The 23,518-nt window shown below is 48.3% G+C and overlaps 1 protein-coding gene across 1 annotated transcript in view; it reads left to right on the plus strand.

Annotated features, from left to right (window-relative positions):
- Positions 1-21,479, plus strand: part of SMG8 (SMG8 nonsense mediated mRNA decay factor) — a 28,776-nt gene extending 7,297 nt beyond the window's left edge. Inside the window, exons 2-4 of the mRNA XM_033922452.1 lie at positions 11,494-11,639; positions 15,041-15,916; positions 20,941-21,479. Coding sequence (XP_033778343.1) covers positions 11,494-11,639; positions 15,041-15,916; positions 20,941-21,138 — 1,220 coding nt within the window. The 3' untranslated portion in view covers positions 21,139-21,479. The remainder of the gene's footprint in view (positions 1-11,493; positions 11,640-15,040; positions 15,917-20,940) is intronic.
- Positions 21,480-23,518: the final 2,039 nt, after the last annotated feature.

The following is a 23,518-nucleotide window of genomic DNA, read 5'->3' on the forward strand; positions in this document are numbered from 1 at the left end:
CCAACGATCGACCACCCTTTCGGTGAAGAAGAACTTCCTGGTGTCGCCATGAAATTTCCCACCCCTGATTTTCAGCGGATGTCCTCTTGTGGCCGAGGGACCTTTAAAAAAGAAGAAATCATCCTCCACCTCAATACGGCCGGTGATATATTTAAATGTCTCTATCATGTCTCCTCTCTCTCTACGTTCTTCGAGTGAATATAGCTGCAATTTATTCAGCCTTTCTTCATACGGGAGGTCTTTGAGTCCCGAGACCATCCTGGTGGCCATTCTTTGAACCGACTCAACTCTCAGCACATCTTTTTGGTAATGTGGCCTCCAGAATTGTACACAATATTCCAGATGAGGCCTCACCATGGATCTGTACAACGGCATTATAACTTCGGGCTTCCGGCTGATAAAGCTTCTTCGGATACAACCCATCATTTGTCTTGCCTTTGATGAAGCCTTCTCCACTTGATTGGCAGTCTTCATGTCTTCGCTAATGAACACTCCCAAATCACGTTCCGCCTTGGTCCTAACTAAGGTTTCACCATTTAGTGTGTAAGTTTTGCATGGATTCCTGCTGCCGAGGTGCATGACCTTACATTTTCTAGCATTGACGTTTAGCTGCCAAGTCGAGGACCAGTGTTCCAATAGAAGTAGGTCCTGCGTCATACTGTCTGGTAAAGTGTTCTCACTTACTAATTTGCATAGTTTGGCGTCATCGGCGAATAATGTGATTTTACCCTGAAGCCCCTGAGTCAGATCTCCCACAAATATGTTGAAGAGGATCGGGCCCAAGACCAGCTGGGTAGTCTTGGCTTTCCTTCTGGATGGTTTAGACAGAAGTCGGACAGTGGCCTTCCTGAAAGTTCAGGTTGCAGGCTTTGCATGTTTTGAGCGCGTTGTGGAGCTAGTTCGATTACTTTCCAATAGTAAAAAATTATAAAGCTAGCCTGACGGACACCTCAAATTATCATCCCATAGTTAATATTCCGTTTTTAGCCAAACTAACAGAAAAAAATAGTATTTGACCAATTATCAGATTTTGTCAAATCAACTAATGCTCTACATCCATATCAAACAGGGTTTAGGAAGAATCATTCCACAGAATATTCACTGATTGGTTTGACCACAAATATACTCTATCACTTAGATCACCATAATTGTGTTATTCTTTTTTCCTTAGACCTGTCAGCAGCATTTGACACCTTTGATCATGTATTGCTTCTTGAAAGACTGAAGTCTATAGGCGTTTGTGACCAAATACTAGACTGGTTTAGCTCTTTTCTTTCTAAACAATCATCCTTAATTAACTTTGACACTGTTTCCAAACCTTACACTCTTAATTTTGGTATCCCCCAAGGATCCATTCTGTCTCCATTATTATTCAATATTTTTCTATCTCCATTACTAAATTTGTGTCAGTCCATAGGCTTCACCACCTTCTCTTATGCTGATGATATTCAAGTCCTCCACCCTCTAAATCCAGAAAATAAAGAAGAAATAATAGAGATCAATAAAAAACTAGTGAAGATGAAACAATGGCTTAGCTCTAACATGTTGGCTCTCAACATCCAGAAAACAAAAGCTTTACTCTTCCCATGGAAAAAGATATAAGCTTGATTGCCCCTTTCACTATAGATAATATTCACCTAAACCTGGTAACATCACTAAAAGTACCGTATTTTCACGTAGATAACGCGCACCCGTGTAAAATGCGCACACGGGTATAGCGCGCGAAAAACACAAATTTATGTACAGAAATTTTTATATACCGCGCACACCCATATACCGCGCATGCTGCCCGACTCTCCTTTCGCCCGCCCCGACTCTCCTCTGGCCACCCCAACTCTCCTTTCGCCCGCCCCGACTCTCCTCTCCCCCTTGAAGTCCTGTCCCCACCCTGAAAGCCTGATGCCCCCCCCCCGACGTCCGATTCACCCCCACCCCCCGAAGGACCGCTCGCACGCACCCCCACCCCGAAGGACCGCTCGCACGCACTCCCACCCGCACCCCCACCCTGAAGGACCGCTCGCACCCCCACAGCCTCCCGACCCCCCCATCATGTAGAAGCTCCTACCGGTGTCCTGCTGCTTCCTCTTGGCGGTCCCGACTCCCCGACACGATCGGGGCAAGAGGGAGCTCAAGCCCTCTTGCCCCCCCGACTCCCCGACACGATCGGGGCAAAAGGGAGCCCAAGCCCTTTTGCCCCGCCGACTCCCCGACAATATCGGGCCAGGAGGGAGCCCAAGTCCTCCTGGCCCTGGCGACCCCCCCGCTAGTTGTTCGGGCCAGGAGGGAGCCCAAACCCTCCTGGCCATGGCGACCCCCACCCCGCACTACATTACGGGCAGGAGGGATCCCAGGCCCTCCTGCCCTCGACGCAAACCCCCCTCCCCCCAACGACCGCCCCCCCCCAAGAACCTCCGACCGCACCCCCAGCCGACCCGCGACCCCCCCCGGGGCGAAACGAAAATCGAGACACCTCTAAGAAAGCCCGGAGTTCCCCTCCGGCTCGAGGGCGCTCCCCCTCGACTCGATCGGGGGGGCCGCTAAGGGTTACCGAGCTATCTCTCACCAACCCACAGCTCCTATTGACTCACCCTCGGTCCGGGGCTCCGGTCCGAGGCCCAAGGCTTTCGCCGAGGGAGTCCGGGGAGGGATCCACGACCAGACATCGGTTGATACCCAGAACCCCGGCGGCGTCCCCGAGGGGCTCCCCGAGACGACGCAGGTCCTCGACCCCGGAGCGCTTCCACAGCGCGTCTCTGGTATTGGACCGAGGGTCTGAGCGAGAACCCCGCTATTCGAGGGAGGCTTCTCCTTCCTTCTCGGCCAAACGGAGGTCTCGGTCACCATCCCCGCAAGGGGCCACGGGACCCCACCGACCATCCTTCACGAGGTTCGTCCAGGACATGGGACGTGCCCTTGACTTGGACTTACAATCTGACTCAAGGTACTCCAAGGAATACCTGGCGGAGCAGGATATGCCTTCCCCGCCCCGAGAGTCCCTCCGGTTACCACTGAACCCGGTACTCGGGCAGACCCTTATCAGGAACCTCGAAACTCCTTACATGGTGACGGCGGTCCCATCTAAAATGGAGTCTAAGTACCGGACGGTACCTTACCCGGGGTTTGAGCAACCACAGCTGTCCCACCAAATCCTTACTGGTGGAGTCTTCTCTAAAAAAAAAAAGCTCACCCCTCTAGGGTGTCCGCGGCAGTCCCTCCTGGACGCGAAGGCCGGACACTGGACAAATTCGGACGCCGGTTGTATCAGAACTCTATGATGACCGCTAGAGTCCTGAACTACACCTTTACTTTTTCCTCCTACCTCAAGCACCTCATTGGGCGGCTTGCCTCCTTCTCGGAGAGCTTACCCACCCCTCGCCAGACAGAGTTCGGCCTCCTCCTCGAGGATTTTTCCAACCTCAGACTGCACTTGTTCCATGCCGCTTATGACGGCTTTGAACTGTCTTCCAGGGTCGCAGCCTTTGCGGTGTCCATGCGCCGGCTGGCATGGCTACGACTCATCGATATGGACCCTAACCTGCAAGATCGGTTAGCCAACCTCCCTTGCGTCGGGAAGGAGCTCTTCGACGACACCATCGAGGCTGCTACGAAACTGTTGTCGGAACACGAACATTCCTTCGCGTCTCTTGTCCGGCAGAAGCCTAAACAAAAGAATATAAGAACTGCCATCTCCGGATCAGACCCATGGTCCATCGAGTCCGGCGATCCGCACACGCGGAGGCCCAGTCAGGTGTACACCTGATGTAGTTTTAGTCACCCATATCCCTCTATGCCTCTCGTAAGGAGATGTGCATCTAATTTGCCTTTGAATCCCAGCACAGTGGATTCCTTAATAACCTCCTTTGGGAGAGCATTCCAGGCGTCTACCACTCGCTGCGTAAAGCTGAACTTCCTGACATTTGTCCTGGACTTGTCCCCCCTTAGCTTCAAACCATGTCCTCTTGTCCGTGTCGCGTTGGACAATGTAAATAATTTATTTTCCTGCTCTATTTTATCGATGCCTTTCAGCATTTTGAACGTCTCGATCATGTCCCCTCGTAGCCTCCTCTTCTCAAGGGAGAACAGTCCCAGTTTCTTGAGTCGTTCCTCATATTCCAAGTTCTCCATACCTCTTATTAACTTCGTTGCTCGTCTCTGCACCCTCTCCAGCAGTTTTATATCCTTCTTTAGGTTGGGAGACCAATGTTGGACACAGTATTCCAAGTGTGGTCTGACCATTGCTCTATAAAGCGGCATTATGACTTTCTCCGATCTACTCGTGATTCCTTTCTTTATCATGCCTAACATTCTGTTTGCTTTCTTTGCCGCTGCCGCGCATTGTGCCGACGGCTTCAGGGTCCTATCTATCAGTACACCCAGGTCCTTTTCTTGTTCGCTCTTACCCAGAGTTGCGCCTGACATTCTATACTCATGTTCCTTATTCTTACTACCTAAATGCATTACTTTGCATTTCTCCACGTTGAACTTCATCTGCCATTGCTCTGCCCATTTCTCTAACTGATACAAGTCGCTCTGGAGTTCCTCGCTATCCTCCTGCGATCTGATTGCCCGGCATAGCTTTGTGTCGTCTGCAAACTTAATGATCTCACTGGATATTCCGTCTTCCAGGTCATTGATATAAATATTAAATAGGATCGGCCCAAGCACTGAGCCCTGGGGCACACCACTAGTCACTTTCTCCCAGTCTGAGAACTTCCCATTTATGCCCACTCTCTGCTTTCTGTTTTCCAGCCATTTGCCTATCCACCTTTGTATATCTCCCTCTATTCCATGGCTTTGTAGTTTCCTGAGAAGTCTTTCATGTGGAACTTTGTTGAATGCTTTCTGGAAGTCCAAATATATTATGTCCACCGGCATTCCACTATCAATTTGCTTGTTCACGGTCTCAAAAAATTGAAGTAAATTCGTTAAACATGATTTCCCTTTCCTGAACCCATGTTGACTGGGTTTCATCAAGTCGTGTGTATCTAGGTGCCGGACTATGCTATCCTTGATCAGTGCTTCAACCATCTTTCCAGGGACAGACGTAAGGCTCACAGGTCTGTAGTTGCCCGGTTCCCCTCTCGATCCTTTTTTGAAAATTGGCGTGACATTCGCTATCTTCCAGTCCTCTGGTATCTGTCCAGTTCTGATTTTCAGATTGTCAGGTTTTTGCAATAGCTCTCCGATTTCAATCTTTAATTTCTTTAAAACTCTCGGGTGAATTCCATCCGGTCCAGGGGATTTGTCACTTTTAAGTTTGTCGATCTGGTAGTATATCTGGTCCAACTCCACTTCAACTGTGGTGAGGCTGTCTTCTATTACTCCACTAAACACTTTCACTGCTTCTGGTATTTTAGCGGTATCCTCCTCCGTAAAGACGGACGCAAAGAAGGAATTTAGTTTGTCTGCAATTTGTTTATCTTCCTTGATGTACCCTTTTCTTCCCTGGTCGTCCAGGGGTCCCACCGCCTCTTTTGCGGGTTTTTTCCCTTTCACGTATCTAAAGAAGGGTTTGAAGTTTTTGGCCTCTTGCGCTATTTTTTCCTCATAGTCCTTTTTGGCATCCCTCACCGCCTTGTGACATTTCTTCTGATCATCTTTATGTTTTTTCCTTGCTTCGGTTGTTTTCATGTGTTTCCATTTTTTGAAAGAGTCCTTCTTTTCTTTTATGGCTTCCCTCACCTGTCTGGTAAGCCATGCCGGTTCTCCCTTACCTTTTGTTCTCCCCTCTTTGGAGATCCTCAGAATGTGGAGATTTTGTGCTTCTGTGATAGTATTTTTCAGTAGGGACCATGTCTGGTCTACCGTTTCAAGTTTGTCCACCTTTTTCTTGAGTCGTTGTTTCACCATGGCTCTCATGCGATCGTATTTGCCCTTTTTAAAGTTAAAGGTTTTGGTTAAGGTTTTGGCACGTTTTCTATTCCCGATGTCAAGCTTAAAGTTGATCACATTGAGATCGCTCGTCCCCACCTTTCTGCCCTACTCGATCTCTTCTATATAGTTTGTATCCCTGTAGTACGGTGTCCCATTTGTTTTCATTCCACCATGTTTCTGTTATGCCAATGATTTCCAACTTATCATGTCTTGCTATTGTCTCTAGTTCCCCCATTTTGTTTCCTAGACTTCTAGCATTCGTATACATACATTTGAGTTCTCTTCGTGTTACCTTTTTGGACTTTCTACTCTTTGCTGTCCCTACTGTTTCTTTCACGTTATCCCTAACCGCTCCAGTGTTGTCTCCCTTGTTTGCTGTGCGGTCATCCCCTCCTGTGTCTGAGTTGTTCCTTCCTGCCTTGTCTTCCTTATTTGCTGTCAGGTCGTCCCCTCCTGTGTATGAGCAGTAGCCCCTGGCTCCTTCATCGGGGCATCCTGTCGTCCGTGCCATCGACTGGTGGTCGACTGTCGGCTTTCCCCTATTTGTTAGTTTAAAGCCTTCTCGATGGCCTTCTTCATATTGCCTGCCAAAACTCTTGCTCCTTCCTTGTTGAGGTGTAGTCCATCCTTTCTGTAGTACTTGCTTTTTCCCCAGAACGCCGTCCAGTTGCGCACGAAGTCAAAGTCTTCTTCTTCGCACCATCGTCAGATCCAGGCGTTAATAGCTTGCAATTCCCCTTGTCTCTTTCCATCCGCTCTTGGTACTGGGAGGATCTTGGAGAAGGCCACCTTCACCTCCCTGATCTTCAGCTGTCTTCCAAGTGAGCAGAGCTGGCCCTTCATCTCTTCCCTGTTATACTTCCGTCCGCTCACATCATTTGTTCCCACGTGGATGAGCACAGCAGTATCCTCCCCCCCCTGTGCTGTCTATGATCCTGGAGATCCTGTTGGCCACGTCCTTCACTCTTGCTCCAGGCAGACAGGTGACGACTCTGTCCTCTCTTCCTCCTGCGGTGTGGCTGTCCACATGACGTATAATGGAGCCCTTTCTGGGGATTACCTCGCCGCTACCCCCAGAAGTCCACACCGGCCTTTTCCAGACCACCGCCGCGACGCCCCCAGGCTCACTCTAGGGCTCCACCAAAGTCACAGCCCACGGCGCAGGCGAAGCCGTCTCCGTCCTTTTGACGGAATGAGCGGACGGGGGCGGGCCTCCTCTGCACCTCCACCGGGCCTCCTCCCCATCGGGCGCCGCCTACGAGCCTACTACCCTCGCTGGAAAGCCATCACGTCGGACTCATGGGTCCTTGGCGTGATCTCATCAGAGTACTCGCTCAACTTTCGGGAGGTACCCCCCGACAGCCCACCGAGTGCGTGTCCTCCAAATCGAGCGCAGTTGCCCCATCTCCTCTCCGAGGCACAGGACCTCCTCCGCCTGCGGGCGGTGGAGCCGGTCCCCCAAAACAAAGGGGCCAAGGGTTTTACTCCCGCTACTTCCTGGTACCGAAGAAGACGGGAGACCTGCGCCCGATCCTGGACTTAAGGCGCCTGAACAAGTTTCTGGTACGGGAAAAGTTTCGGATGCTTTCCCTTCCGATCCTTTACCCCTTGATCAGCGAAGGCGATTGGCTCTGCTCCCTCGATCTGAAGGAGGCCTACATCCATGTTCCGGTGCACCCTGCTTGCCGCAGGTTCCTGCGCTTTCAGGTGGGGGACCTCCACCTGCAATATCGGGTCCTCCCCTTCGGCCTGTCCTCGTCCCCCCGAGTCTTCACGAAGTGCCTCGTAGTAGTCGCGGCTACCTTGCGCTCCCAGGGTCTGCAGGTATTCCCCTACCTGGACGATTGGTTGATCAAAGCCTCGACCAGGGAGGGGGTTATCTCAGCGACCCAACAGACTATTACTGCGCTTCAGTGTCTGGGGTTCAAGATAAACTTCCCAAAATCCCAGCTATGGCCCTCTCAGTCCTTACAATTCATCGGGGCCGTGCTGGACACGGTCCGTCTGCGTTCGTTCCTCCCTCCTCAGCGTCGGGAGGCGTTGGTAAATCTGAACCGACAAGTCTCGAGATCGGCCACCGTCTCGGCACGACAGATGATGACGCTCCTCGGCCATATGGCCTCCACAGTCCACGTTACCCCGCTTGCCCGCCTCCATCTGCGGTTACCACAGTGGACCTTGGCATCACAATGGCGACAGGATCGGGACCCGATCTACCGCCACGTGACAGTGACTCCTTCCTTGCAAAGATCGCTCCGTTGGTGGGCCGACTCTTCGAATCTTTCCAAGGGTTTGCTCTTTCTCGCCCCGCCACACCACAAGGTCCTAACCATGGACTTGTCGGAGTACGCTTGGGGGGCTCATGTAGACGGTCTACACACGCAAGGCCTATGGACCACAGAGGACCGTCACTGCCACATCAACGTGCTGGAGCTTCGGGCCATTTACCTCGCCGCGGTGGCCTTTCAGCATCTGCTTCACGACCGGGTGGTTCTCGTCCGCACGGACAACCAGGTGGCGATGTACTACGTAAACAAGCAAGGAGGGATGGGGTCTTGGCCCCTCTGCCAGGAGGCCTTACGGCTCTGGGAGTGGGCGGTCTCCCAAAACATCTCCCTTCGAGCGGTTTACATCCAAGGGGAACAAAACTGCCTGGCGGACAGGCTCAGCCGCCTCCTCCAGCCACACGAGTGGTCCCTGCACTCTCAGGTGCTGCGACAGGTGTTCGACACATGGGGGACTCCCCAGATAGATCTGTTCGCCTCCCCCGACAATCAAAAACTGCCTCTCTTCTGTTCAAGGATATACTCCCCGGACCGTCTCGAGGCCGATGCCTTCCTCCTAGATTGGGAGGGAAAGTTCCTCTATGCATTCCACCGTTTCCTCTGATTCTGAGGACGCTGGTCCATCTAAAATCTCTGAGGGCCACTCTGATCTTGATCGCTCCTCGATGGCCCCGCCAGCCTTGGTTCTCCCTACTACTTTAACTCAGTGTCAGGGAACCTCTGCTTCTGCCTGTCTTTCCCTCTCTGCTATCTCAGAGTCCGGGGTTCACTGTTACATCCCAATCTTCAGTCTCTTCATCTGACTGCTTGGTTTCTTTCCCCTTGACTTCCTTCCCTGTATCTCAGTTGGTCAGGGAAGTGTTGGAGGCTTCTCGGAAGGTCTCGACTAGACTCTGCTATTCTCAGAAGTGGACTAGATTCTCGTCCTGGTGCTCCTCTCACCGCCAGGACCCGGTGTCGGTCCCTGTGTCCTTGGTTCTGGAGTATTTACTCCATTTATCTCACTCTGGCCTGAAGACCAATTCCATTCGAGTCCATCTCAGCGCCATTGCTGCCTTTCATCAGCCCCTGGAAGGGAAGGCTCTTTCACTCCATCCCTTAGTTTCCCGTTTCATGAAGGGGCTCCTGAATGTTCATCCTCCCCTCAAACCGCCTCCGGTGGTTTGGGATCTCAATGTGGTTCTAGCTCAACTGATGAAACCTCCATTTGAGCCTATGGATAAGTGTCATCTTAAGTTCCTCACTTGGAAAGTGATCTTCCTACTCGCTCTCACTTCTGCTCAGAGGGTTAGCGAGCTGCAGGCCTTGGTGGCGGACCCACCTTTCACAGTATTCCACCATGACAAGGTGGTCCTCCGCACTCACCCTAAGTTTTTGCCTAAGGTGGTGTCTGATTTTCATCTCAACCAGTCCCTTGTTCTACCTGTGTTCTTCCCCAAGCCCCACTCATCCCGGAGAGGTGGCGCTTCACACTCTCGACTGCAAGCGGGCGTTGGCCTTCTACCTCCAACGCACCCAGTCTCATCGGACGGCCCCCCAGTTGTTTTTGTTCTTCGACCCTAACAGGTTGGGGCGCCCAGTTTCCAAGCGCACCCTGTCCAACTGGTTAGCTGCTTGTAGTTCTTTCTGCTACGCTCAGGCTGGTCTCGCGCTTTACGGTCGAGTTACGGGACATAAGGTCCGAGCGATGGCAGCTTCGATAGCTTTCCTCAGGTCCACGCCTATCGAGGATATCTGCAAGGCTGCCATGTGGTCTTCGGTTCATACTTCACCTCACACTACTGCCTGGATACACTGTCCAGGAGCGATGGCCGATTTGGCCAATCGGTCTTACGTAACCTATTTTCTTGAATTGCCAACCTCCCTCCATCCCTTATCAGTTAGCTTGGAGGTCACCCACATGTGAGAATATCATGCCTGCTTGTCCTGGGATAAAGCACAGTTACTTACCGTAACAGGTGTTATCCAGGGACAGCAGGCATATATTCTCACAACCCGCCCACCTCCCCGGGGTTGGCTTCTTGGCTGGATATGTGAACTGGAGACCATGAGGAGGGGATGCGCCCTCTAGTGGAGCAGGAGGCACACATGCGTGGTGCAGCCAGCAAGCTTGAATCTTCAATCAAGTTTGCTTGAAACGCTGTCCGCATCGGGGCTCCGTAGAAGACGTCACCCACATGTGAGAATATATGCCTGCTGTCCCTGGATAACACCTGTTATGGTAACACCTGTTACGGTAAGTAACTGCTTTCTGTGACTTCCATCGCACGTGGAAAGCAGCTGCCGATCTTGTTTACAGCATTTGACGAGAAGTGCGGCTGCATCATGGGGGGCATCTTGTGCAATTGATCCTGATGAAATTTGCAGGGTGGTTTCTTGGTCCTCTCTTCATACTTTTGCCCAGTTTTACTGAGTTGTTGTGGCAGCACGTTCTGATGCTATTTTCCGGGACCTCTGGTTTGAGGGCGGGCTCTTCTGTCCCTCCCAAACTACCAAGGCTTTGGTGCGTCACCTAGCATATGGAATCCAGAAGGGGCATAACAGAAGGGAAGATTTGGTTTATACCTTCGATAATCTTCTTTCTGTTAGTCCTTTGAGAATTCCATACGACCTGCCCTCTCTGTATTCACTCAGTTGTTTGGAGTAGCCTGCTCCTTTCTGCCTCGGTCACTCTCATTATAGGTTTGAAGTTTTTCCAGCCATTTTGGCAGATCCTGTGGGAAGTTTCTGTGAGTATACACATTACTGAAGGCCTTTCTTGGGGTGCTCACTTCACGCAACAGGTTGGTACTGCATTGTTCCTCAATGTTTTTCTGAGTTGCCTTTGTGCCTGTTTCTTACTTGTTAATATTTTGCAGAGCAAAATAGTTCATGGGTTACTTGTGTTGATGGGGATTTTTCCCCGTACCCCCTTGTCCTGGATTTGCAGGTATGTGCTTGGTTTTGGGACTGAACTAAGGTTGTTTGCTGACTCTCAGGCTAAGGGGGCGGAGTATGTGTTCAGAAAAGATGAAGATTTCTTCAACACCCGGACTGCGGGTTGGGATTGAACACCTAGTGTATGGAATCCTCTAGGGCACAGGTGTCAAAGTCGGTCCTCGAGGGCCAGAATCCAGTCGGGTTTTCAGGATTTCCCCAATGAATCTGCATGAGATCTATTTGCATGCACTGCTTTCAATGCATATTCATTGGGGAAATCCAGAAAACCCGACTGGATTCCGGCCCTCGAGGAGGGACTTTGACACCCCTGCTCTAGGGGCTAACAGAAAGAAGATTATTGAAGGTATAAACCTAATCTTCCATTGCAAACAAACATGCACTTTTTTTTTTGCAGGAGAAAAAACGGAACCAGAAAGAAATCCCCCAGTATTATATCATAACAGTCGTGCCCGATCAACAGGCAGTTGTAACTGTGGACGCAAGCAAGCACCTCGTGATGATCCTTTTGATATTAAGAGTGCTAATTATGATTTTTATCAGGTAATTTAATGGCTTGCATTAATATATCTAGAGCAGGGGTGCCCAACACGTCGATCGTGATCGACCAGTAGCTCAGGAAGGCAACTCGAGTCGATCGCACTCGTGTTGCCGTCCTGATCTACGGGCCGATCAGCCTTCCTCTGCAGTGTTCTCCCTAGGGCCTTTTAGCTGGGCGGTCCGCCCAGCTGTCATCTGCCGCTGCTGAACATTAAAAAAAAACCGGCTTGGAGATTTCAGCCCCTAGCGAACTTATTCTCCGGGCTCTAACATGTGCGTGAAGGCTTCTCTTCTCTTCCCTCCGAAACCGAAAGTTATGTCGGGGGGGGGGGGAGAAGGGAAGCCGGCACGCACATGTTGAGAGCCCTGAAGCAAGCGTTCGCTATGGGCTAATGCGGGAGACAGGTTAGTGAAGCATTTGTTCTTGTTCCTGCCGGGTCCTGCCTACTTTCTGTTTCCGCGAAGGCAGGACCCGGCAGCATTTCCCCCAATAGGTTGATCACGATCTTGGGCTGATCAGCCTTCCTCTTCCCGACGGCAGAAATGCTGGTTGTCCGAAGCAGGGAGAGCCTGGGGCCTGTTATTGGTGGCGTTTGGGTCCTGGTCCCTGATGGTAATGGCAGTGGCAGTGGCTTGGGGGAGGGCAGGGAGAAAGAAGGAAAGAAGAGAAACAGAAAAAAAAGAAAGGGAGGCAGAGAGAAAGAAAGGGCAGGGAAGAGGAAGGAAAAGTTGGGGGGAAGGAATGAGGTCTGGAGGAGAAGAAGCATACAGGCTAAAAGAAGGGAAGAAAGATTGTATGCACAGTCAGAAGAAGAAAGTGCAACCAGAGACTCATGAAATCACCAGACAAGGTAGGGAAAATGATTTTATTTTAAATTTAGTGATCAAAATGTGTCTGAATTTATATCTGCTGTCTATATTTTACACTAAGGTCCCCTTTTACTAAACCGCAATAGAGGTTTTTAGCGCAGGGAGCCTATGAGTGTCGAGAGCAGCGCTGCGCTAAAAACTGCTATCGTGGTTTAGTAAAAAGGGAGGGGGTATATTTGTCTATTTTTGTATGGTTGTTACTGAGGTGATAGTGCTTAGAGTCATCTGCTTTGACCTCTTTGAAAAACCCTGGAATAGGAATGATGATTAACATTTTCTATGCATACAGTGTGCTTTGTGTTGTTTTTTTTATTTTATTGTTGGTAGATCATTTTGACTTGGTCATTTAAAAAGTAGCTCACAAGCCCAAAAAGTGTGGGCACCCCTGATCTAGAGGTTGGTAGCATGCTTCATCTATAAGCTAAGCAATGATTACTTAACGTTCCTAATTCTATAAAAGGCACTAAAAATTGTACATGTGCCCAATTTGTGCTCACAAAGTTTATTGAATAATAAACTAATTAGCGCTAATAATTGAGAGTTTTTGAAGTAGTATAATAAGAAATTCAGTATACCTGGTATTTAATATTTTTGTTTAGTAAAGATGATTGTGCTTTCATTTAACTTGTCTCCCTGTTGCTGCCATTACTTAATGACAAAGGGATCAATTCAGCAAAGCCTTTTGCTATAAAGAATAGCGAAAACACTAGGACCAAAATTCTGTCAAGTTAGCCAAGATAAAAACTTTAAATATGTTTATATTGATTTGTTAATCAATAATTCTTGAAAAAGATGGGCCATCTCTAGATATCAACCCAGCATATACAAAAAGGGGATACTTTCAAAATACCTAAAGACTCAATATACATGCTCAGAAAGATTTAGAATGTCTTAAGAGCTCTTGTCATCTTTGGTTATAAAAAAAAATTACTTTTATAAATATTTATTAAATTTATTTTTTTAATTTTCAGCCCCTAGTCTAGTGTTCAGTTTGACTTCATTTGAGTTTCATTGCTAAGGGTTAAATCACCAAGAGCACAGTGCAGTCAAACCTTGGATAGCGAGTGACGTGGTTTACAAGTGTTTTGCAAGAGGAGCAAAACATTTTCTTAAATTTTAATTCAATAAATAAACGTTGTCTTGTAGTATGAGCACATATACGTGCGTTGCATCACTAATCGCGTCGAATATAATACATGCACCCGCAGTTCAAGCGCATACAACATACGCACATCTCATGCTGAGTGCGGCTGAACATAATAAAAGCATCACGCCTAATTCTCCCGCAGTGTAGTGACTGTTCAAAATGAGTGAGATCTTGCAATACGTACAGTACTGTATTTTCTGTTTTCTATTAAAGGTTTTGGGATGTGGAACGAATCGTCCGAGTTTCCATTATTTCCTATGGGAAATTTGCTTTGATATATGAGCGCTTTGGATTACGAGCATGCTTCTGGAATGAATTATGCTCGCAAACCAAGGTACCATTATATTTATCTGAACTCATAATGTCCTTTCTCACAAGTCCATTATACCACATTTATCACTAAACATGCTGTGCTGCACTGTCCCAAGCTGTTACTGGCTACACTATCCCTACAGAGATGCTCTCTGTTTTGCTTAATAAGCTTCTTCAGGAGAAATAAATTTTTCATGTTAATTTATCCCACATAAGACTCCTCAGTAACAACTCATTGGCTTAAACGTTTAGAAGTGCTATGCACTATATACTATGTTGAGTTTGGAAGTGTAGCATACTATATATAACATTGAATTTTTTTACTCAAAGCATTTTTTTAGAGATATACCTCTAGGATACCTGAAGAAAACCTTCAGGTTGAAACACAGACCATGTTGAGTCTCGTCATCTCAGGTTTATGGATCTTATTCTTATGGACTATTACACATAATGCAAAGATTTTAGACTTTGGAGACATCCAATAAAGATCTCTTCATCCAGATCATCTGTTCAGTCTGCTGCTGTTTTTGTCTTCTCTCCATTTTCGTGTGGAGCATTGTGTGTGTGGGGGGGGTTGTTTGTCATATAATTTGGGTGACAGAACTTCCTCTATATTAGCCTAGTGTAAAACTTTTATAACACTGATATCTTACTCTGTCTCAACTCTCACTATTTTCTGCAAATAACTAACTTATGTTGGAGGGATTACAGAGAGGTTGGTATGTACTTCCATAATTGGTGGTAGTGGCCTATATTCAGGCCTTTTGGGAAAGTTGGGCTCAGATTATTTCCAAAGTATCTATTAGAATCCCCTTGGATCTGAAGATTTTTCTTTTACACTGGCATGTACCTGATCTGTCTACTGAGCAGTATAGGGTTATTTCCTCATGTATAGCTGTAATTCACATTAAATATTTGTATTTCTAAACTGCTTTAGGTTTGAACTTAGTTATGGGTTTTGAGTGCAGTCTGTCACAATTAAAGGATAGTTAGTGAAACACTGAGCTGAGATCTGATTGTGAATTGAATAAAGTGACCAAAAATATAATGCCTGTTTCTCATTGTATTTCTGCAGATGTTAGAGGAGAAGTGTTGTGGTAAGTTGGAGCACATCAACTTTCCAATATTTCAGCCCAGCACACCAGATCCAGCACCTGCCAAGAATGAAACTCCGATTGCCCCTCAGGAAGGAGAAGTTGAGAAACTCAAAGAAAAAGAACCTCAGACCCCAGGGGAGAGCACTAGTTTAAGTCTGGCCCTGAGCTTGGGTCAGTCCACAGACAGTTTAGGCATGTTTTCAGCTGATCCTCAAGCTGGAGGGGACAATCCAGAGGCCCATGGACAAGGAGGAGATGCAAAGAATGAAAAACAGCTTAGTTTGCTCGATCGTCAGGCATCCACTGTGGAGTATCTCCCTGGCATGCTGCACTCAAACTGTCCTAAAGGCCTTTTGCCCAAATTCTCCAGCTGGTCCTTGATAAAGCTGGGCTCAGCAAAGTCATACAACTTCCACACTGGATTAGATCAGCTAGGCTTCATTCCAGGAACTAATTACTTGATGCCATGGGACATTGTCATTAGAACAAGGTCTGAAGATGAAGGAGATCTGGACACTAATTCCTGGCCTGCCCCTAATAAGGCTGTTGCTGGCAAAAGAACTGCTGTGGTCATGGGAAGAGGAAGGAGGAGAGATGACATTGCCCGAGCATTTGTTGGCTTTGAATATGAAGATTCCCGTGGTCGCAGGTTTATGTGTTCTGGACCTGATAAAATAATGAAAGTGATGGGGAGTGGACCAAAGGAATCTGCCATAAAGGCCCTTAATACGGACATGCCTTTATACATTCTTTCACCATCTCAGGGAAGAGGACTTAAACCGCACTACGCTCAGCTTATGAGGCTCTTCTTTGTAGTGCCAGATGCACCTATTCAAATGACACTAACGCCTCAGGTACTAAATTGTCTTGCTAAAGACCATAACAAATTTTCATTAATTCTAGCAGCCAATGCCTGATACCTCTCTCACTTCTCCTTCCATATCCCTTCAACATTATCCCCAGTGAAGTTTGAGTGTTCGGTGGGGGAATTCTCTCCCAAGATCAGCAGCCACTCTTTTAGGAGCTGAAGTACTAAAGCCTCTTTTCTGTTCTGTGTTTTGTGACCAAAGAAACTTTAGTAAGTCAGTCTCTTAAGGGTGCCTTTGTTGATCACTGAAGCCAGTAGTCTCCCCATAGCATGGTATGAGCTATGTGATTCACTTATCTCTCTCTTTTTTTTTTTTTTTTTTTTACTACAAAACATATAGTAGACCTACCAATTCATCCTGTGTGGTGTTCAGGAGAATCAACAATCATCTATCCTGCCTTCCTCACATCATAAAATGTTTTGCTATTGAAACCACAAAGCACCTAGCTCTTTTTCATGCTCCCCCCCCCCACCTTCTAATCTGTCACTCATATCTGTCATTCAGTAATAGGCTTGTGCAGATGAGGACAGAACTTGCAGGAATGAGGCAGGGATGGGATGGGGAAATGAGTTCCTGCGGATACGGGGAAAAATTTGTTCCCATGTCATTCTCTCTAGATGCAAGAAATTTGTTTGTGATGTGAAAATCAGAAAATTAGTTGTGTGCAGCTTCCAACTGTTTTCTCCTTTCTACAAGTCTCTCATTTTCATATTATATATTAATATACAGTGGTACCTTGGTTTACGAGCATAATTCGTTCCAGAAGCAAAATACTTGTATATCAAAGCGAGTTTCCCCATAGGAACTAAGGGAAACTCGCTTGATACGTTCCCAACCACCCCCACCCCCCGAGGCCAGCAGCGCTGCTCTACCCCCCTCCCCCGAGAACTGTCATTGCTCCCCCGAAGGCCCCCCCACGTGATCCAGCACCCTCCACCCCGCGATCTGGCACTCCCCCCCCCCCCCCCTGCTCGCCGCGATCTGAAATCCCCCAGACCCACACGAACATGCTTCTGGCCACCGGCACCAGCATGTCCTGTGCGTTGGTGCCGGTGCCCAAAGATCTGCCTTCTCTTCTTTGCTGGGCCTTGAGCATCTGCGCATGCTCAAGGCCTGCAAGTTCACGCTCTCTCAGAGATTCTCTGAGATCTCCAAGAATCTCGGAGAGAGCGTGAACTCGCAGCCTTGAGCATGCGCAGATGCTCAAGGCCCAGCAAAGAAGAGAAGGCAGATCTTTGGGCACCGGCACCAATGCACAGGACATGCTGGTGTCGGTGGCCAGATGGAAGTAAGAAGCGTGTTCGGATGGATCTGGGGGATTTCAGATCGCGGCGGTGGGGGGGTGCGACGCAAGCGGGGGAGGGGGGATCACGGGGGGGGTGCCGGATCGCGGGGGCCACTGCTCGAAATCGAGGCAAGCTCAGTTTCCGAGGCGCCGATTTTGCGAATGTGTTGCTTGTCTTGCAAAACACTTGCAAACTAGTGCACTTGTAAACCGAGGTACCACTGTACTTAAGATGCAGATTTTAAACCGAAAAGTGAACAAGAATGAACATACAACCAAAGTGGCAATCAGAAACCACTAAGGTTTCTATCTGGGACACCCTGAAGGAATCACTATTTTCTTGACCATGCCAGTCTGCTTATTAACAATGGTTTATTTTTAACATTATTCCAATAAAAGGTATTCTTGTGCAATCCCTCTGGAGGCTGAACTAGAGGGTTCTTGTATGTCTGATAGCTTCTGCTGCAGGGCAACTAAAAGATGATCCTTCCCCTTTGGGCTACCTGCCTGGGAGCTTTCTGTCTTGCTCAGTTTTGATCCTGTAGCTTCACTGCATGGTTGAAATCAGTTTATTCTACAATATTCCCAGATCATCGGAGGTTCCTGAGGTTTCATGTTCTCGGGAGGCATTTCCAGTTTGTGGCGCTCCCTTTTGGTTTGGCATCGGCACCCAGGACTTTTCCCAAGATCTTGGTGGTGGTAGCTGCCTATCTGAGATCTCTGGGTGTGCTCGTGCGTCCGTACCTCAACAACTTGCTGATCAGAGCTTACTCGTGGGCGCAGGGACGCTTGGCAGTTCACCAAATGGTATCTTTGCTGGAACATCTCAGATGGGTGATCAGTCTTAAGAAGAGTCGCCTCGAGCTGACCCAGGACTTGGAGTGCCTGGAAATCGAGTTCCCCATGGATCTGAACCGGGTATTCCAGGATCCAGAAAACTCAAACTCAGCAGGGTGATTCAGGACATGTTAGCGGTCCCGGCACCGATGGCCTGGCAGTACCTGCAGGTGTTGAGTCCCATGGTGGCGACCATAGATGTGATTCTGTGGGCAAGAGCTCGCCTGTGTCCTCTTCAGTTTTTGCTTCTGACGCGGTGGAATACCCAGAGAGATGCGCTGGGGATGAGGCTGCCTTGGTTGACAGTGGGGCACAGCAGTATGATGTGGTGGTTGAACTCAGTCACTCTGACCAAAGGGCTCCCTCTGCGGGTCTTGGATTGGGTGACCCTGACTATGGACGTAAGTCTTTCGAGGGTGGGGAGCAGTTTGCATGTCCATCCCGGTCCAGGGCCGCTGGACGCCAAGGGAGAGCAGATGGTCGATCAATCGACTGGAGCTACGAGCGATCCGGTTAGCTCTGCTAAGATTCCAAGGGAAGGCTGTCCATGTGTTCTCAGACAATGCGACGGCTGTTGCCTATGTCAGCCGTCAAGGGGGCATGGGGAGTCCCATGCTGGGATTGGAGGCTCAGTTGCTGTTTGGTTGGGCAGAGTGTCATCTCTTGGCTTTATCTGCGGCTCATGTGGCCGGCGTAGAAAACGTTCAGGCAGACTTTCTCAGTCATCAGACTCTGGACCAGGGAGAATGGTCCCTGTCAGGGCTGGCGTTCGAGGCGATAGTGAGCCGCTGGGGTCATCCCACCTTCGATCTGATGGCGTAATCAATGCACAGAAAGGCAGACAGATTCTTCAGCCACAGACGAGAGGTCGGCAGCGAAGGACTCGATGATCTGGTTCAACCTTGGCCCACAGGGGAACTTCTGTACATCTTTCCCCTGTGGCCCATGATAGGGCACATGCTGCGCTGAGTGTCCTCTCACAGGGGTCCAGTGATCCTTGTGGCTCCAGATTGGCTCAAAAGACCTTGGTATACAGATCTTGTGAGGTTGAGCTCAGAGAGAGGTCTGCGTCTTTCTTGCTATCGGAGGTTGCTCACGCAGTGCCCAATTGCACTTCAAGATCCAGACTACGTTGGTCCTACAGCCTGGCACTTGAGCGGGCAGCCTTGATGGCCAGGAGTTATTCCTCTGTAGTTGTCGCCACGCTCCTGCAGAGTAAGCGGAAATCGATGGTATCGGCCTATGCAAAAGCCTGGAGGTGTTTTCAGGCTTGGTGTGCAGGGATTCAGGTGGACCCCTTAGTACCATCGGTGGCTCATGTTCTAGACTTCCTGCAGGATGGCCTCAGGAAGGGTCTTTTCTCTGCGTGTTCAGTTTGCGGGACTTTCCTGTTTAGGTCCCTCTTCGTTCAGGGGTTCTCTGGCTTCTCACCCGGATGTTGTCCAGTTCTTGAGGGGGACCGGGAGGCTGAGGCCTCCCTTGCGACTGCCTTGCCCGTCCTGGAACCTGAATTTGGTCCTACTCTCCATGACTCGTCCACCCTAAGAACCCCTGGATAGGATCTCTCTGAAAGATCTTATCATTAAGACTGTTTTCCTGGTGGCAGTCACATCGGCACAGCGAGTGTCAGAGCCTCAGGCTTTGTCGTGCAGAGATCCTATTCTTCACATCACGGAGTCTGCTGTGATTTTGAGGACTGTGCCTTCTTTTCTTCCGAAAGTGGTTTCCACTTTCCATGTGAACCAGGAAGTTTGGCTGCCAGCCTTTGTTCCTTATCTAAGGACAGTGTTTTGCGGTCTCTGGATGTGCAGCATCTCCTTTTGAGATACCCAGAGACCCCTAACGACTTCCGTCTGTTGGGCCTTCTGTTTGTCCTGGTGGGCCTTGCAAGCCAGGGTCAGCCCGCTTCCAAGACTACCATCTCGTGTTGGTTTTGTGTGGCCATTTCTGCAGCCTATGTGGCGGCGGGGAAGAAGCCTCAGCTTGAGGTGAAGGCTCACTCTACCAGAGGAATGGCTTTCTCATGGGCTGAATTTCAAGCAGTCTCGCCTGAGGAAATTTGTTGTGCAGCTATGTGGGCTTCCCTTCATTCTTTTTCCAGGGTTTACCGGCTTGCTGTGGCAGCTAAGGGTGATGTGGCCTTTGGTATTCTGTTCTGACGGTGAGCTCATTGGGCCCCCCCTGAGATTTGGGACTGCTTTGATACGTCCCTCTAGTTCAGCCTCCACAGGGATTGCACAAGAATGAAAGATTAGGTTTCTTACCTCTGCTAATCTTCCTTCTTGTAAATCTCCTCTGGAGGCTGCACTCCTGCCCATCTGTTTTGTCCGATTCGCAGGTTGCCTCTTCAGTAACTGGTAAGCTAGATTTCTGTCTTTGACCAGCCTCACTAAGCATTACATGCGTATTCCCCATTGTAAGGTTTAAGGGTTGGTGGGGTTCCCAGGGGGGAGGGGTGTGCCCCTTCTGATCTTCAGGCTGTGTCTACGTTCTATAAATTTTGCAGTTTTATAATGTTTACATTATGTGTTTGATTCCAGTTGGCCTTTTTTGGCCGTAGTTTTTTGTATATTAATTTCTTGGGTAGAATTCACTGGTAGTGGGAGTTCCCATGCCTTCTTTCTTTTCTTCTGTTTCCTGTTGTCATAGCTCTACATGGCTTGTCTATTAACTGAGCAAGACAGGAAGCTCCCAGGCAGGTAGCCCAAAGGGGAGGGATCAGACATACAAGAACCCTCTAGTTCAGCCTCCAGAGGAGATTTACAAGAAGGAAGATTAGCGGAGGTAAGAAAACTAATCTTTCATTGGAACCTGCAAATACTTCATCTCTCTTCATTGCAATTCTAGGCATGTCTATTTAAATGAAAATTTTTTTTTTTTTTTACAGGTGCAGCCTGGACCCCTACCTTGTCCAATTTTCTATCCCGAGAAGCCAGAGATAACCTTACCCTCAGATGGTCTCTGGGTACTACGGTTCCCTTACTCCTATGTCACAGAACGTGGTCCGTGCTATCCACCCAAGGAGAACCAGCAGTTGATGAGTTTCAAGGTTCTCAGAGGGGTGTTGAAAGCAGTTACACAATAAAAGATCTCATATCAGTGTGGCTTTTGTGCCAAGCTATTTATTTTTACTTAAATTTCAGATTATGGATTATGATCACTAATGATCATTGTTTGGGACAGTAATCACTGTTCAATTTTCTGTGGTATCTCACCTTGTGCAGTGGGAGAAGGTTGCATGGGCAAACCAGCAAAAGTGATGATGTATACAAGTGACATAATTTTTTTGTGGTGGGAGAGGGTGTTGATGCAGTTCTTTACAGCTAACTGGTTCCATTGTATGCTGCATCATTTGATGGACTGGATTTTTTCCACACATGTAGTATGTCATTTTGTCTAAGCAAAATAAATTTTTTTTTCTTTTGAGACAGTTGTTTTTTGTGTTTTTTAATTGATAGAACAGAAAATGTTCTGCTGTTATTGTTTCCCTTGATATAATTGGAGTAAGTATAATTATTCCAGCACTTTGTTTATTCTTAAGCAGTTTTCCAGATGGTAGTGCCTGCTTCTGAATATCCTTACAGACTACTTTGTTGGTATCCAGACAGTATTGGAGCAGAGCCAGGGCAGTCCTAGAACTTATCTGGATACAGGCAATATTCATTCCTTGTTAATTTGGGACAGCTTTTTTTTCTGTCTCCAGCTATCTGGATAGTGGGCTGAATATCATTGCTATGTTAGCATCAGAACTTAACTGAATAGTGAATGCCAGCTACTGTCTGGATAGTTATACTAATACTAAATATCTGGATATTTTTTTTATCACTGCTGCTGACATAAGAACATAAGAAGTTGCCTCCGCTGAGACAGACCAGAGGTCCGTCTTGCCCAGCGGTCCGCTCCCGCGGCGGCCCATCAGGCTTATTGCCTGAACAGTGGTCCCTGACTAATTTTATAACTTACCTCTAATCCTATCCCTGTAACCTACCTCTACTCCTATCTGTACCCCTCAATCCCTTTGTCCTCCAGGGACATTTAAATAAAACTGTTGATTTCTAGTGCAATAGACACATCATTCTTGAACCTATGGTTTGTGAACCTCTGATCATAAGATCCTAAGTAGAGAGCCTCATTTTACATTTTTCTGCTCCACCTCCCTTTGCTCTGGGCTGTCCTGTAATTGCTCAGTTTTATTCTCTACCCGAGTGATGGTAGGAGCCTGTCTGTTCTGCTTGTGTTTATTTTTCATTTAATTTTAGTTTTTTTATCTGGTCATGAGTCTTTTTAGGTGCTGCAGAGGATCCTATTTTCAGGACATCACTGGCTGCAGAGAACACAGACTCCTGAGGGCAGCAGTCTGCAACCAAGAGACAGCCTGCTTTGCAGGGCATCTTATTGGCTAGCATGCATTAACAGTCCAGGAATTCATGGACTGTTTCCTTGGGAGCAAGGCTTGCTCCGTTTTGTCTGCAGAGAGCTTGAGCACAGGCTGAGTGGTCCCATGGTGGTTTTTCACCAGGATTGGGTGCTGACTTTGTTTCCTCTCCCATGCGTGAGTTCCAGTGGGGGTTTGAGGTCTGTCTGGCCGGTAGAACTGAGGGAAACTCCGAAGAAACAAGCTATCCAGGTTTCCAGGCTCACAGCAGCCATTTCTTATGAGTGATCTGCACGGGGCAGGAGCGTAGGAAGATTGCTCCTGCCCCGAAAGCCCGCTAGACCACCAGCTATGGTGCCAGGGAGTCTCGGAGGGCTTAAGGTAAGGTCTGGGATTCCGGGGGAAGGCAGGGGGTGGGTCAGAACTGGCCTGAATATTATTTGTGTTTTTTTACTATTCACGGGCCCCTAACCCCCGCAAATATTAATAATAATAATAAAATAACTTTATTTTTGTATATCGCCATACCCAGGGAGTTCTAGGCAGTTCACATCAGTTAAAACAGAGTTACAAACGGTTTAGTATCAATTGATCAGAGTTGCAGGCAACAAAGTAGTTGAGTTTGGAAGGAGTAGGAAAGAGTGTGTCAAGGGGGGGTAGGGTGGTACAATAGGGGGAGGGAGGGAGGTTTTGGTTCATTGAGGAGGGGGCATTAAGGGTCCTGGCTTTGGAAGAGGTGGGTTTTGAGTAATTTTCTAAAGCTGAGGTAGGTGGAGGCATCGAGGATCATTTGGGCTATCCATGGGTTTAGTTTGGCAGCCTGGAAGGCGAAGGTTTTGTCGAGGAATTTATTGGAGTGACAGAGTTTTAGGGAGGGGAAGGCGAACAGCTGAATTCTGTGGGAGTTCTTGTTTCTGTGATTCAGGAAGAAGTGTGGGTTGATGTAGCTTGGGGATAGACCAAATACTGTTTTGTAACAAAAACAGGCGAATTTGAATAGGACTCTGGATTCTAATGGCAGCCAATGAAGTTTGTGGTAAAAAGGGGTGACATGTTCCCATTTTTTCAGACCGAATATGCTGCGGATAGC

Source organism: Geotrypetes seraphini, chromosome 15, assembly GCF_902459505.1.
Source record: "Geotrypetes seraphini chromosome 15, aGeoSer1.1, whole genome shotgun sequence".
NCBI classification, from domain to species: Eukaryota; Metazoa; Chordata; class Amphibia; order Gymnophiona; family Dermophiidae; genus Geotrypetes; species Geotrypetes seraphini.